Genomic DNA, 12262 nt, shown 5'->3' with positions numbered 1-12262 from the left:
CCAAGAAGAAAGAATTAGTGAACTATAAGATAGGTCATTAAGTAACCAGTCAGAAAAGGAAAGAACGAAAGAAAGAAAGAACATAAGCCTATAGGACTTATGGAATACCATCAACAGAAACAATATATACATTATGGGAATCCAAGAAGGAAAGAGATAAAGGACAAAAAGTATATTTATAGCAATTATGGCTGAAAAGTTCCCAGACATGGGGAGAGAAATGGACATCCAGATTGATGAGGCCCAAAGGACCCCAAATGGGTTGAACATGAAAAGGGCTACACTGAAACACATTATAATTATGTTTTTAAAAGTTAAAGAGTTTGAAAGCAGCAAGAGAAAAGCATATCACATACTAAGGAACTTCCATAAGACTTTAGGCTGGTTTAAAAAAAATAAGTTCTACTTTGGGGGTGCCTGGGTGGCTCAGTCGGTTAAGTGCCTGACTTTGGCTCAGGTCACGATCTGGCAGTTTGTGAGTTTGAGCCCCGCATCGGGCTCTGTGCTGACAGCTCAGAACCCGGAGCCTGCTTTGGATTCTTTGTCTCCTTCACTCTCTGCTCCTCCCCTGCTTGTGCTCTGTCTTCCTCTTTCTCAAAAATAAATAAACATTTAAAAATTAAAAAAAAAAAATAAGGTCTACTTTGTATGCCAGGAAAGAATAGGATAATTTATTCAAAATGTTAACAGAAAAAAAAATCTGTCAACAAAGAATACTACAGCTGGCAAAGGAAAGATAAAGATTTTCCTGAACAAACAAAAGCTGAGGGAGTTCATTATCACTAGACCTGCCTTACAAGAATGCTAAGGACATTCTCAAGTGGAAACAAGAGGATGCACAAAACTCACCAGTAATAGAAAATATACAGCCAAAGTCATAGTCTCTTCAATTGTAATGGTAGTATGTAATTCACTTACAACTCTAATTTAAAAGTTAAAAAGTAGGGGTGCCTGGGTGGCTCAGTCGGTTAAGTGTCTGACTTCACCTCAGGTCATGATTTCACGGTTCATGAGTTTGAGCCCAGCGTCAGGCTCTGTGCTGATGCTTTGGAGCCTGGAGCCTGCTTTGGATTCTGTGTCTTCCTCTCTCTCTCTCTGCCCCTCCCCTGCTCATGCTCTTTCTCTGTCTCTAAAAAATAAATAAATGTTAAAAAAAAATTTAAAACTTAAAAAGTAAATGTATTTAAAATAACCATAACTGCAATAATTTGGACATGTAAAAAGTAGAAAAACTGCCACATCAATAATCTAAAATGTGAGGGGGAGAGAAGTAAAAATGTAATGTTTATGTATACTATCAAATTAAAGTTGCTATCAGGCTAAAAAAACATGTAAGATATTTTATGTAAGTCTCATGGTGAAGAAAAATCTATACTAGTTCTACAAAAGATTAGGATAAAGGAGTCAAAGCTTACTGCTACAAAAAAACCATCAACTCACAAAAGAAGGCAGCAAGAAGCAAGGAATAAAGGGTTTACAAAATAATAAGAAAACAAATGGCAATAGTAAGTCCTTACTTATCAATAATTACTTTAACATAAATGGATTAAATTCTCCAATCAAGAAACAGAGAATGACTGAATGAATTAAAAAAACAAGATTTAGTAATATGTTGCCTACAAGGGAGACAAAGAAGATCATTATGAAATGATAAATGGATCAATCCTCAAGAAGATATAATAAATGTAAATATTTGTGCACCCAACATTGGATCAACTAAGTATATAAACAAATACTAATAGAACTAAAAAGAGAACTAAACAGCAATACAATAGTATTTAGGGAACTTAATACCCACTGTCAACAATGAAAAGATCATACATACAGAGAATCGATAAAACAACAAGAACAACTACAAAACAAAAAACAAAAAAACAAATAGGATTTGGACAACACTCTAGACCAAACAGAATTATACAGAACATTCTAGCCAACAATAGCAGAATACACATTATTTTCAGCACACATAGTACATTAATTAGAATATATTATATGTTAGACCACAGACCAAGTCTTAACAAATTTAAGATGATTAAAATCATACAGAGTATCAATCAGACAACACAAAGAAATAAAAGGCATCCAAATCAGCTAGGAGGAGGTTAAACTGTCACTCTTCGCAGATGACATGATACTCTATATGGAAAATCCAAAAGGTTCCATGAAAAACCTGCTAGAACTGATTCATGAATTCAGCAAAGTTGCAGGATATAAAATCAATGCACAGAAATTGGTTGCATTCCTATACACCAACAATAAAGCAACAGAAAGAGAAATCAAGGAGTCAATTCCATTTATAATTGCACTAAAAACCACAAAATACCTAGGAATAAATCTAACCAAAGATGTGGAAAATCTATACACTGAAAACTATAAAAAGCTTATGAAAGAAATTGAAGACGACACCAAAATTAACCAATGGATAATTTCCATTTCCAAAAAATGGAAAAACATTCCATGCTTCTGGATAGGAAGAACAAATATTGTTAAAATGTCAATACTACCCAAAGCAATCTACATATTCAATACAATTCCTATCAAAATAACATAAGCATTCTTCACAGAGCTAGAACAAATAATCCTAAAATTTGTATGGAACCAGAAAAGACCCCAAATAGCCAAAGCAATCTTGAAAAAGAAAACCAAAGCAGGAGGCATCACAATACCAGACTTCAAGCTATATTACAAAGCTGCAGTCATCAAGACAGTATGGTACTGGCACAAGAACAGACACTCAGATCAATGGAACAGAATAGAGAACCCAGAAATGGACCCACAAACGTATGGCCAACTAATCTTTGACAAAGCAGGAAAGAATATCCAATGGAATAAAGACAGTCTCTTCAGCAAGTGGTGCTGGGAAAACTGGACAGCGACATGCATAAGAATGAATCTGGACCACTTTCTTACACCAGACACAAAAATAAACTCAAAATGGATGAAAGACCTCAATGTAAGGCAGGAAGCCATCAAAATCCTCGAGGAGAAAGCAGGCAAAAACCTCTTTGATCTTGGCCACAGCAAGTTCTTACTCAACTCGTCTCTGGAGGCAAGGGAAACAAAAGCAAAAATGAACTACTGGGACCTCGTCAAAATAAAAAGCTTCTGCACAGCGAAGGAAACAATCAGCAAAACTGAAAGGCAACCGACAGAATGGGAGAAGATATTTGCAAACGATGTATCAGATAAAGGGTTAGTAGCCAAAATCTATAAAGAACTTATCAAACTCAACACCCAAAAACAAATAATCCAGTGAAGATATGGGCAAAAGGCATGAATAGACTCTTCTCCAAAGAAGACATCCAGATGGCCAACTGACACATGAAAAAATGCTCCACATCACTCATCATCAGGGAAATACAAATCAAAACCACAATGAGATACCACCTGACACCTGTCAGAATGGCTAATATTAACAACTCAGGCAACAACAGATGTTGGCGAGGATGCGGAGAAAGAGGATCTCTTGCATTGTTGGTGGCAATGCAAGCTGGTGCAGCCATTCTGGAGAACAGTATGGAAGTTTCTCAAAAAACTAAAAATAAAACTACCCTACGACCCAGCATTTGCACTACTAGGCATTTATCCACAGGATACAGGTGTGCTGTTTTGAAGGGACACATGCACCCCCATGTTTATAGCAGCACTATCAATAATAGCCAAAGTATGGAAAGAGCCCAAATGTCCATCGATGGATGAATGGATAAAGAAGATGTGGTGTGTATATATATATATATATATATATATATATATATATATATATATATATAGAATGGAGTATTACTTGGCAATCAAAAAGAATGAAATCTTGCCATTTGCAACTATGTGGATGGAACTGGAGGGTATTATGCTAAGTGAAATTAGTCAGAGAAAGACAAAAATCATATGACTTCACTCATATGAGGACTTTAAGAGACAAAACAGAGGAACGTAAGGGAAGGAAAACAAAAATAATATAAAAACAGGCAAGGGGACAAAACAGAGAGACTCGTAAATATGGAGAACAAACTGAGGGTTACTGGAGGGGTTGTGGGAGGGCGGTTGGGCTAAATGGGTAAAGGGCACTAAGGAATCTACTCCTGAAATCATTGTTGCACTATAAGGTAACTAATTTGGATGTAAATTTTAAAAAAATAAAAATAAAACAAGTCAAAAAAAAAAGAAAAAAAGAAAAATCATACAGAGTATCATTTCTTATCACAATGGTATAAAAGTACAAACCATTAACAGAAGGAAAGCTGGAAAATTCACAAATACATGGAAATTAAACAGTACACTTTAGAATAACCAATGGATAAAAGAGAGAATCAAAAGGGAAATGAAAAAGTATCTTAGGACAAACGAAAATGGAAACACAACATATCAAAATTTTTAGTATGCAGCAAATGCAGTTTTAAGACAGAAGCTTATATTGAAAAACTCATACATAGAAAAATAGAAAAATCTCAAATAAACAACCTAACTATACACATCATGGAACTAGGGGAAAAAAAAGAACTAAGACCAAAGTTAGCAGAAGGAAGGAAATAATAAAGACTAAAGCAGAAATAAATGGAGAATAGGACAACAATAGAAAAGATTAACAAAACTAAGAACTGGTTCTTTGGAAAGATAAATAAAAATGTTTAGCTGTCCTAAGAAAGACAGACAGAAGACCCAAATAAATAAATTATAAATGAAAGAGGAGACATTACAACTGATACTATAGAAATACAAAGGATTATAAGAGAGTACTATTAATACTATTGCCAACAAACTTGACCACCTAGAATAAATAAGACAAATTCCTGAAAACATATAAGTTGCCAAGACTGAATCATGTAGAAACAGAAAATCTGAACAGACCAATGAGTAAGGAGACTGAATCAATAATCAAAAACCTTGCAATAAAGAAAAGCAGAGATCAGATGGTTTCACTGGTGAATTTTACCAAACACTTAAAGAAGAATTAACAACAGTTCTTCTGAAACTCTTTCAAAAATTGAAGAGGAGGCCAGCATTACCCTGATACCAAAGCCAGGTAAGGATACCAAAGAAAAGAAAACTACAGGTCAATATCTATTTTAGAGACAGAGAGACAGAGCACAAGTAGGGGAGGGGCAGAAAGAGTCAGAGACAGAATCTGAAGCAGGCTGCAGGATCTGAGCTGTCAGCCCAAAACCCAACGCGGGGCTCGAACCCACAAACCATGAGATCATGATCTGAGCTGAAGTTGGACACTCAACCGACTGAGCCACCCAAGTGCCCCATCCTATGGCTTTCTAATTCTTTATGCCTTGTTAACCCATCGGTGCAAGCTCAGGGAATTAAATAATAAAACTTAATTCTACTAAGGTTTACTGAAGGTCAACTAAGCTCCTGTTATTTCTGTTCCAATTTGTTAGCAAGAGGATGACTTAGAGTAAATGGTTAACTTTGTCTCATAGTTTTCATGAATAATTGTTAAAATAGCTTTCAGGGTCTTTGGTAACCTAAAACTTGAACATTTTGCTTAAATGTTAAATCAAATTAAGTTCATCAGACATTTAGGGTTCTTCCAAATCAAATGGACTGCTGAAGCATTGCTTACTAAACATAGGTTTATGCTTCTGATGTCTTATGGCAAAAAAAAAACCCCAAACTAAGAATATTTAAATCCATTAAAAAAACATACTTTATGCCTAATGGATTCATAAGTCTGCCACCTAAAAAATTTCTGATATAACAGTTCACAATTGGTTACTACCTAGTTTTCACTGGAGACTAAGGTTTCTAAGAGTTAAAATTCTGCTGTATGTAATTAGGGCTAATGGAAATAAGTAACTTCATATATAAAAAAAGTAAGAGATATGTAAGATCTAAAAAATGAAAACACATTTTTGTTAATGGTAATAAGTAAAATAAGTAAATAAATAAATATAATTTTAACAAAAAGGGTAAAACAACAGGACAACACATCCTTTTAATTTTTTTTATTTAAGCCTTGGTTGGAATTACCCATTCTTTATAATCCACAAGGCCAAGCAATTATAAAATGAACACGTATTATGCTCAAAAATATGTAAAAGAACAAACAAACAAACAAAAAGGGGGGAGATACCCCTGGCTGTCTGCATTATAACCTCAGCTCCTTCTTGATAGTGCTGTGATTACTCTTAACTTTTAAAATCTTAATCCTCAAGTACTAACTGCAGCTGAATGACATTCTTCAAAATCAGATAAACCCTCTCACCCTATGGTGGTGCTATCCAAAATCCCCAAAGGGGGGCTCACACGGACTGGGCCCACTGAACTTCTCACCTGGGGTCGAGGATATGCTTGTGTTCTTTCAGATTCTGGACCTCTGTGGATTCCCTCTTGGTTGGTGAAGCTGTACCATGCCATAGTGGAGACCCCCAGGATATCTTCCAGTGAACTAGGACATCCAGAGAATGACTCTGAATGAGCAACCACTGCCCCCCTTTTTCAAGATGGAAGAAGCCTCTTCATGGACTCCTCATCCTGAAGCCACAAACACAAGTTTTTTGCCCCTGATATAACATGGGGAAGCCTTAAACGCCTGTCTAACCAGGCTGTCATCCTCTTACAACACAATGATATTGCATATGCCCCTAATTCGCATCTGATGGCCATGATCTCCATCATTAACAAGAATTTGATATATGTAACCCTGATTCTTCTCCTTGACCTCATTTGTCCAGGCTGAGCTCAATATTCATATTGGGCTCATCTCCTTAACCTACCTATATTTGATAGCTTAACACTCGTAGCCTGGGATATTTCTATTAGCAATAATGGCAGAGTTCATGGAAGGAGCCAATCTTAACCGGCCCTTCCAAACTGAACAAGAGTATTGGCTTTATATGCCAAGGCCTCAATGGTGGCTTCTTCCAGCATCTCCTGTGTGTGTTACTAAATTTAGCAATTTATCTGTTTGTCGCAAACTAAAAATTAACTGGCTTTTATGTGTACAGCCCAAAACCTCTACAAGGCCAGAGAATTTTACCTTTTTGTCAGCCACAAGCTTTGATTTACCTCAAAAAACAAACATATCTCACACTCCTAATGTTATAACTTGCTCTAGTCTCAAATATTCAGACCACCCCTGGAATAATATTCCTTGGACAACCTGTTATGGAGAGATTGAGCATAATCTTCGCTGGGGCAATTGGACTATATTATTGAAGGGGTCCTAGAGGACACCTTGAAACAAAATATTCAAATAAGACCATATCCTATGACCAGTCTAGTAGGGACAATATTTTCTGGAAAGACAGAGCTTGTCAGGCCCTTTAATTAATGCACATAAAGAGAAATTAAAAGGACCGGCTTATTAATCTTTGTAAGCTAGGCCTTCCCTTCTTCACTTGTACTGTTAGCCATGGTGAAATTTATGTAAATCGACATATTAACATAACTTGGGCTTTCTTGAACAACCATTAATTTGCACGGACCACTACTTGTGTCCCTTCTCCCTATGTTCTCTTTGCTACCTCCACTTTACAGATCAAACAACTAGAAAATAATTACAGTATCTCTACCTCCCAGGGCTGGTTTATGTCCTGCATAAATAATTATAACATTACCCAATTAAATATCTCCTCTTTATCAGTACTTAGCACATCTCGGCCTGGGTTCCTGTAATAGCTCTGAGCCCTATATGCATCCATCAGGACTAGGCACACTTTCCAAGTTTGTTCAACACTGGTAAGGCAAAAAAGATTTGTTGCCCTGTTAATCATGGGCATCCTAGCAGCAGTAGGCGCTATGGTCTCTGCCACTGTTATTGGAATCTCCTGCATCATACTATCCAAACAGCCCATGTCCTTAATAAGTTTATGGTCAACACTACCAAAGAATTTATAAGTCAAACTTCTATTGATAGACAAGTTTTGGCCTGCCTCAAAGCTCTTGAGGCTGCAGTGGAATTTATTGGAAAAAGACAGGAGGCCTTGTTCCTTCACTCTAAACTGTCCTGCGACTCTAACTACCAGCATATTTGCATGACTGGCATTCCTTATAATCACTCCCAAGCTTGGGATGCTGTCCAGACACACCTTCACAGTGTTTTTTCTTCCTACCTCTCTAACAATATAGAAAACTTAGATATAACTTGTATCAACAGGCTACAATATGCAGAAGACTAACTTAAAAATGAGTGGGCTGATTCCTGGGCAATGTGGCGTGACCTAAATCCTTTCTCACTTACAGCCAGCACTCATCTTAAACTGTAGATAACTCTGGGAAGTGGAATGCTTTTACTGTGTCTCTTTTTACGTATTTGCAGAATCACCCTCCAAACCATCCAAAAGCAAAAGGACCAGGAGCTCATTATGACGGTCCTCAAACACTAAACTAGAAGAACCAAGAAAAACAAAAAAAGGGGGAACTGTAGGGAATAAGCTTAGGAATTCCCTGAGCTTGCACTGATGGGTTAACAAGGCATAAAGAATTAGAAAGCCACAAGATGAACACACCCAAGTTTGGGTAAACAAGATTAGGTGAACAGGGCAAAGGCCCTCAGAATAGGACAAAGGTATAGGAACAGGAAATCTCAGGATGAAAACATCCAAGATGAGGTAAACAAGATTAGGTTTCAGAGCAGAAACACCCTCCAATTTAGTACAATAGCAGAAAGCTGCTTTCACTGGAAGGAAGGACAAAAACAGATAAACAAGGCTATAGACCACAGCAGGGCAAGTTGCCTGTAGTGGAGCTAATTAGCAAAAGAACGGTGTCTTATTAACCCTGAAGTAGCATGCTCTTTCTTGTCCCTAGGCCAGTTTAGGTAAACAGAGGCGGTGCCTCACATCTGCTGTAAACAACCTTCCACCCAGCACCAGAATTTTATTTTGTATTGACCCAAACCCCTAACACTGCATATCTTCAAACCCACTTTCCCCCACGCCCATGAATTAATGTTCACAGTTTCATTGTCTCTTTGTGCATGCCCATCACGCTGGTAAGATTTCTGATCCTAATAAAAACAGAGCAAGGACCCTTATTCAGGGCTCTTGTCTCCTCTTGGACATTACCCTCTCTGGCATTTCAAACCTGCATCCACTCTCTTGCTGGACAAGAGAGAACTCCAGACCCAGAGTCTATGACATGGGAGTCCTAAACTAAAAAGCTTCTGCCCAGCAAAAGAAATCATTGGCAAAATAAAAAGGCAACCTATGGAATGGGGGAAAACATGTGCATACCACATATCTGATGAGGGATTAATATCCAGAATATATAAAGACCTTAATAGCAAATAACAACAAATAATAAAATTTAATAATCGGCAAGGGACCAGAATAGACATTTTTTTCCAAAGAAGACATACAGATGACAAACAGGTACATGAAAAGATGTTCAACATCACTGATCATTGGGAAATGCAAATCAAAACCACTGTGAGATATTACGTCACACTTGTTAGAATGACTGTTATCAAAAGGACAAGAGATAACAAGTATTGAGGAGGATGTGAGAAAAGGGAACAATTGTGCACTGTTGGTGGGAATGTAAATTGGCACAGCCACTTTGGAAAACATTGTGGAGATCTCAAAAAATTAAAAATAGTAATACCACATGATCCAGCAATTCTCCTTCTGAGGATATATTTAAAAAAAACCAAAGCCACTGTCTTAAAAAGATATCTGTACTCCCATGTTTACTGCAGTATTATTCACAATAGGTAAAATATGAAAACAACTTAAGTGTCTATTGACAGGTGAATGGATAAAGAAAATGTGTGTGTGTGTGTGTGTACATCACACTTTCTTTATCTATGTATGTGTGTGTATATATGTATATACATATATTGTATACATCTTTTCTGTTTCTCTATATACAAGGAGAAGCAGAATTTTTAAAAAGACAATAATTTATTGAATTGAAAGAAAAGACCTATGTGTCTTTCTTTTCTCCCCCACCCACCCCTTCTTCCTTCCTTTCCTCAGTGTAGGGGTATTCTTTTGTTTTTTTAAAGCTTATTTATTTATTTTGAGAGGGGGAGGGGCAGACAGAAGGAGAGAGAGAATCCTAAGTAGGCTCCGCGCTGCCAGGGCAGAGCCTGATACAGGGCTGGATCTCACAAACGGTGAGATCATGACCTGAGCTGAAATCAAGAGTCAGATGCTTAACCGACTGAGCTACCCAGGCACCCTGGAATATTCTCATCTCCAGAGAATCTTAGAAATTTCCTCTTATACTTCTATTGGCTCTACTCAACTAGAATTCAATTTCAAATGCTTATGATAGTAGTTTGACTTTTTTCTCAACTAATTAAGATACATAGTGGAGGCAATAAATAATCAGTGAGTGGAGGAACAGCAGGAATACAAGAGCTAAGTCCCTTACCTGTCACTTCACAAGTCAGTGTAACACTCTGTTTCTCTTTGACCTTCATGTCTTCCAATGTATTTTCGCCCACAATGCGAGGTGGCACTAAAAAAAAAAAAAAGTTAAATGCAGAAAAAAACAGAAAAAGTAAGCAACTATTCTAACAGCAGGATTATTATTTTATAAGCATCTTTGTTTATATTTTTATAAGCTATAACCTTTAAAACAAATCCCCAAATTCTCATTATTTGTTTACTAGAATAATGTCATAACATTATTTTGATCAATTCCAATTTTTAGATATAGTATAAAGTTATATGCCATGAATTCACTTATAATGAATTTTATTGTAACATAAGTTATAAAGTCTGGATAAAAATGCCAACAAGTTGATAAGAACATTTATTAGACATTTATTTCTCCCACTGTAACTCTGATAAATATTCACATGAAACAAGTTATCAGAGTCTTAAAATATTGTTGAACAATTGTGAACTGAAAAGACATGGCATTTCAGGCATTTTAATCCAACTAATTACATCCAAAATTATTCTAACACTGAATTATTGCCAAAAGTATCAGCCCAGGGGCCAAAGAATATATGAATGTGAGATCAAGCTGTAGATAAATTTTAAATGTATATACAGAATGCATTAAGCCAACTGAAAATTATAAAAATACCTAGTACTGAAAGCCCAAAGATTCTTCTTTCTTCACCAGCTGCATTTCTTACAACACAAGTATACTGTCCCGCATCTTCTATTCTGGTCTGCATCAACCGCAGAGTCCTGCCTCCTAGAGAAGCAAACCACCAGATGACTCAAAAAGAAATCGATAACTTTACAAGTTGGCCAACTAATGCTCAATTTAGATAAAATTCAGTCAATATGCTTCAAAGGCCTTAAACATTCATTTAAGTCAAGTATCTTTTTTAAATCATGTTTTAAGTCTATATAAAACAGAAAAGGTAATTCAGAATAATTTTTTGGTTGAATGGATAAAAACATAAATACAATGCTAGGTGACAGCAGGCAAGAAACAGAGTTTCAGAGAGGCGATGTTTGAACATAATCTTAAAAGGCAAGTATACGCTAACACATAGAGGAGTTGAGAGAAACCAGTGTTAAGTAGACTATGAATGAGGTAGTACAGGAGAAAACAGATGTGGGTTGTGGTACTTTAAAGGTGAGGGAAGCCTGGGTGACTCAGTAGGTTGAGTGTCCGACTCTTGATTTCAGCTTAGGTCATGATCCAAGGGTTATGAGACTGAGTCTTGCATTGGGCTCCGAGCTGAGGGTGGAGACGGCTTGAGATTCTCTCTCTCTCTCTCTCTCTCTCTCTCTCTCTCTGTCCCTCCTCCCCACTCACTCCCTCTTTGTCTCTCTAAAAAAAAAAAAAAAAAGAATCAGAGCAGGTGAAGCCAATATTAAGAGATAAGACTAGTTGGAGTAGGGCCAGACGCTTTGGCCCCTTGAATGCTTTGCTATGGAATTGGGACTTTATCGTGCTCACTAAAAGCTATGGAAGTGTGTAAACAAAAAAACGTCATGATGTGATCTGTGCTTTAGAAAGACAACTGTGAGAGGACATTTAGGAAAAGATTCCCAGTTTGCCACTGGGCATATGAAATGGGAATGTGAGAAAGAGAACTACACAAGTAACCCAGACTATGGTGACATCACTCTATAAGGAATGGGGGAAACCATGAAGACCAACTACTGGTCTTCACCTGAGTATCATGGAGTCCTAGAATCATTTCGATCAAAGTCTGTGGGCGTCACTTGACTGACTAGCACAACTCTGCTTTTGTTACATTTTATGTTTTGTACTTCTATGTAGGGACAAAAGATTCTGCATCTATGAAATGCTTGTAGACTGAGAGGGAGGCTCTGATATGCTGAAGGGTCTAGTCACACCCTGAAGGACAAAGGAAGAGGAGCCAGTAAATGGGCTG

At 37.0% G+C, this 12262-nt stretch overlaps 1 protein-coding gene across 4 annotated transcripts in view; it reads right to left on the bottom strand.

Moving 5' to 3' along the window:
• Window positions 1-12262, bottom strand: part of HMCN1 (hemicentin 1) — a 495740-nt gene that overhangs the window by 121752 nt on the left and 361726 nt on the right. For all 4 annotated transcript variants that reach the window (XM_053909192.1, XM_019426820.2, XM_019426835.2 and 1 more), the window contains 2 exons: window positions 10990-11103; window positions 10327-10413 (listed from right to left, as the gene is read on the bottom strand). In XM_053909192.1, coding sequence (XP_053765167.1) covers window positions 10327-10413; window positions 10990-11103 — 201 coding nt within the window. The remainder of the gene's footprint in view (window positions 1-10326; window positions 10414-10989; window positions 11104-12262) is intronic.

The sequence above is a fragment of the Panthera pardus genome, unplaced genomic scaffold (genome assembly GCF_024362965.1).
Source record: "Panthera pardus isolate Hobbes unplaced genomic scaffold, ASM2436296v1 HiC_scaffold_21, whole genome shotgun sequence".
In the NCBI taxonomy this organism is placed as follows: domain Eukaryota; kingdom Metazoa; phylum Chordata; class Mammalia; order Carnivora; family Felidae; genus Panthera; species Panthera pardus.
This window is presented reverse-complemented; position numbering and strand designations above follow the sequence as displayed.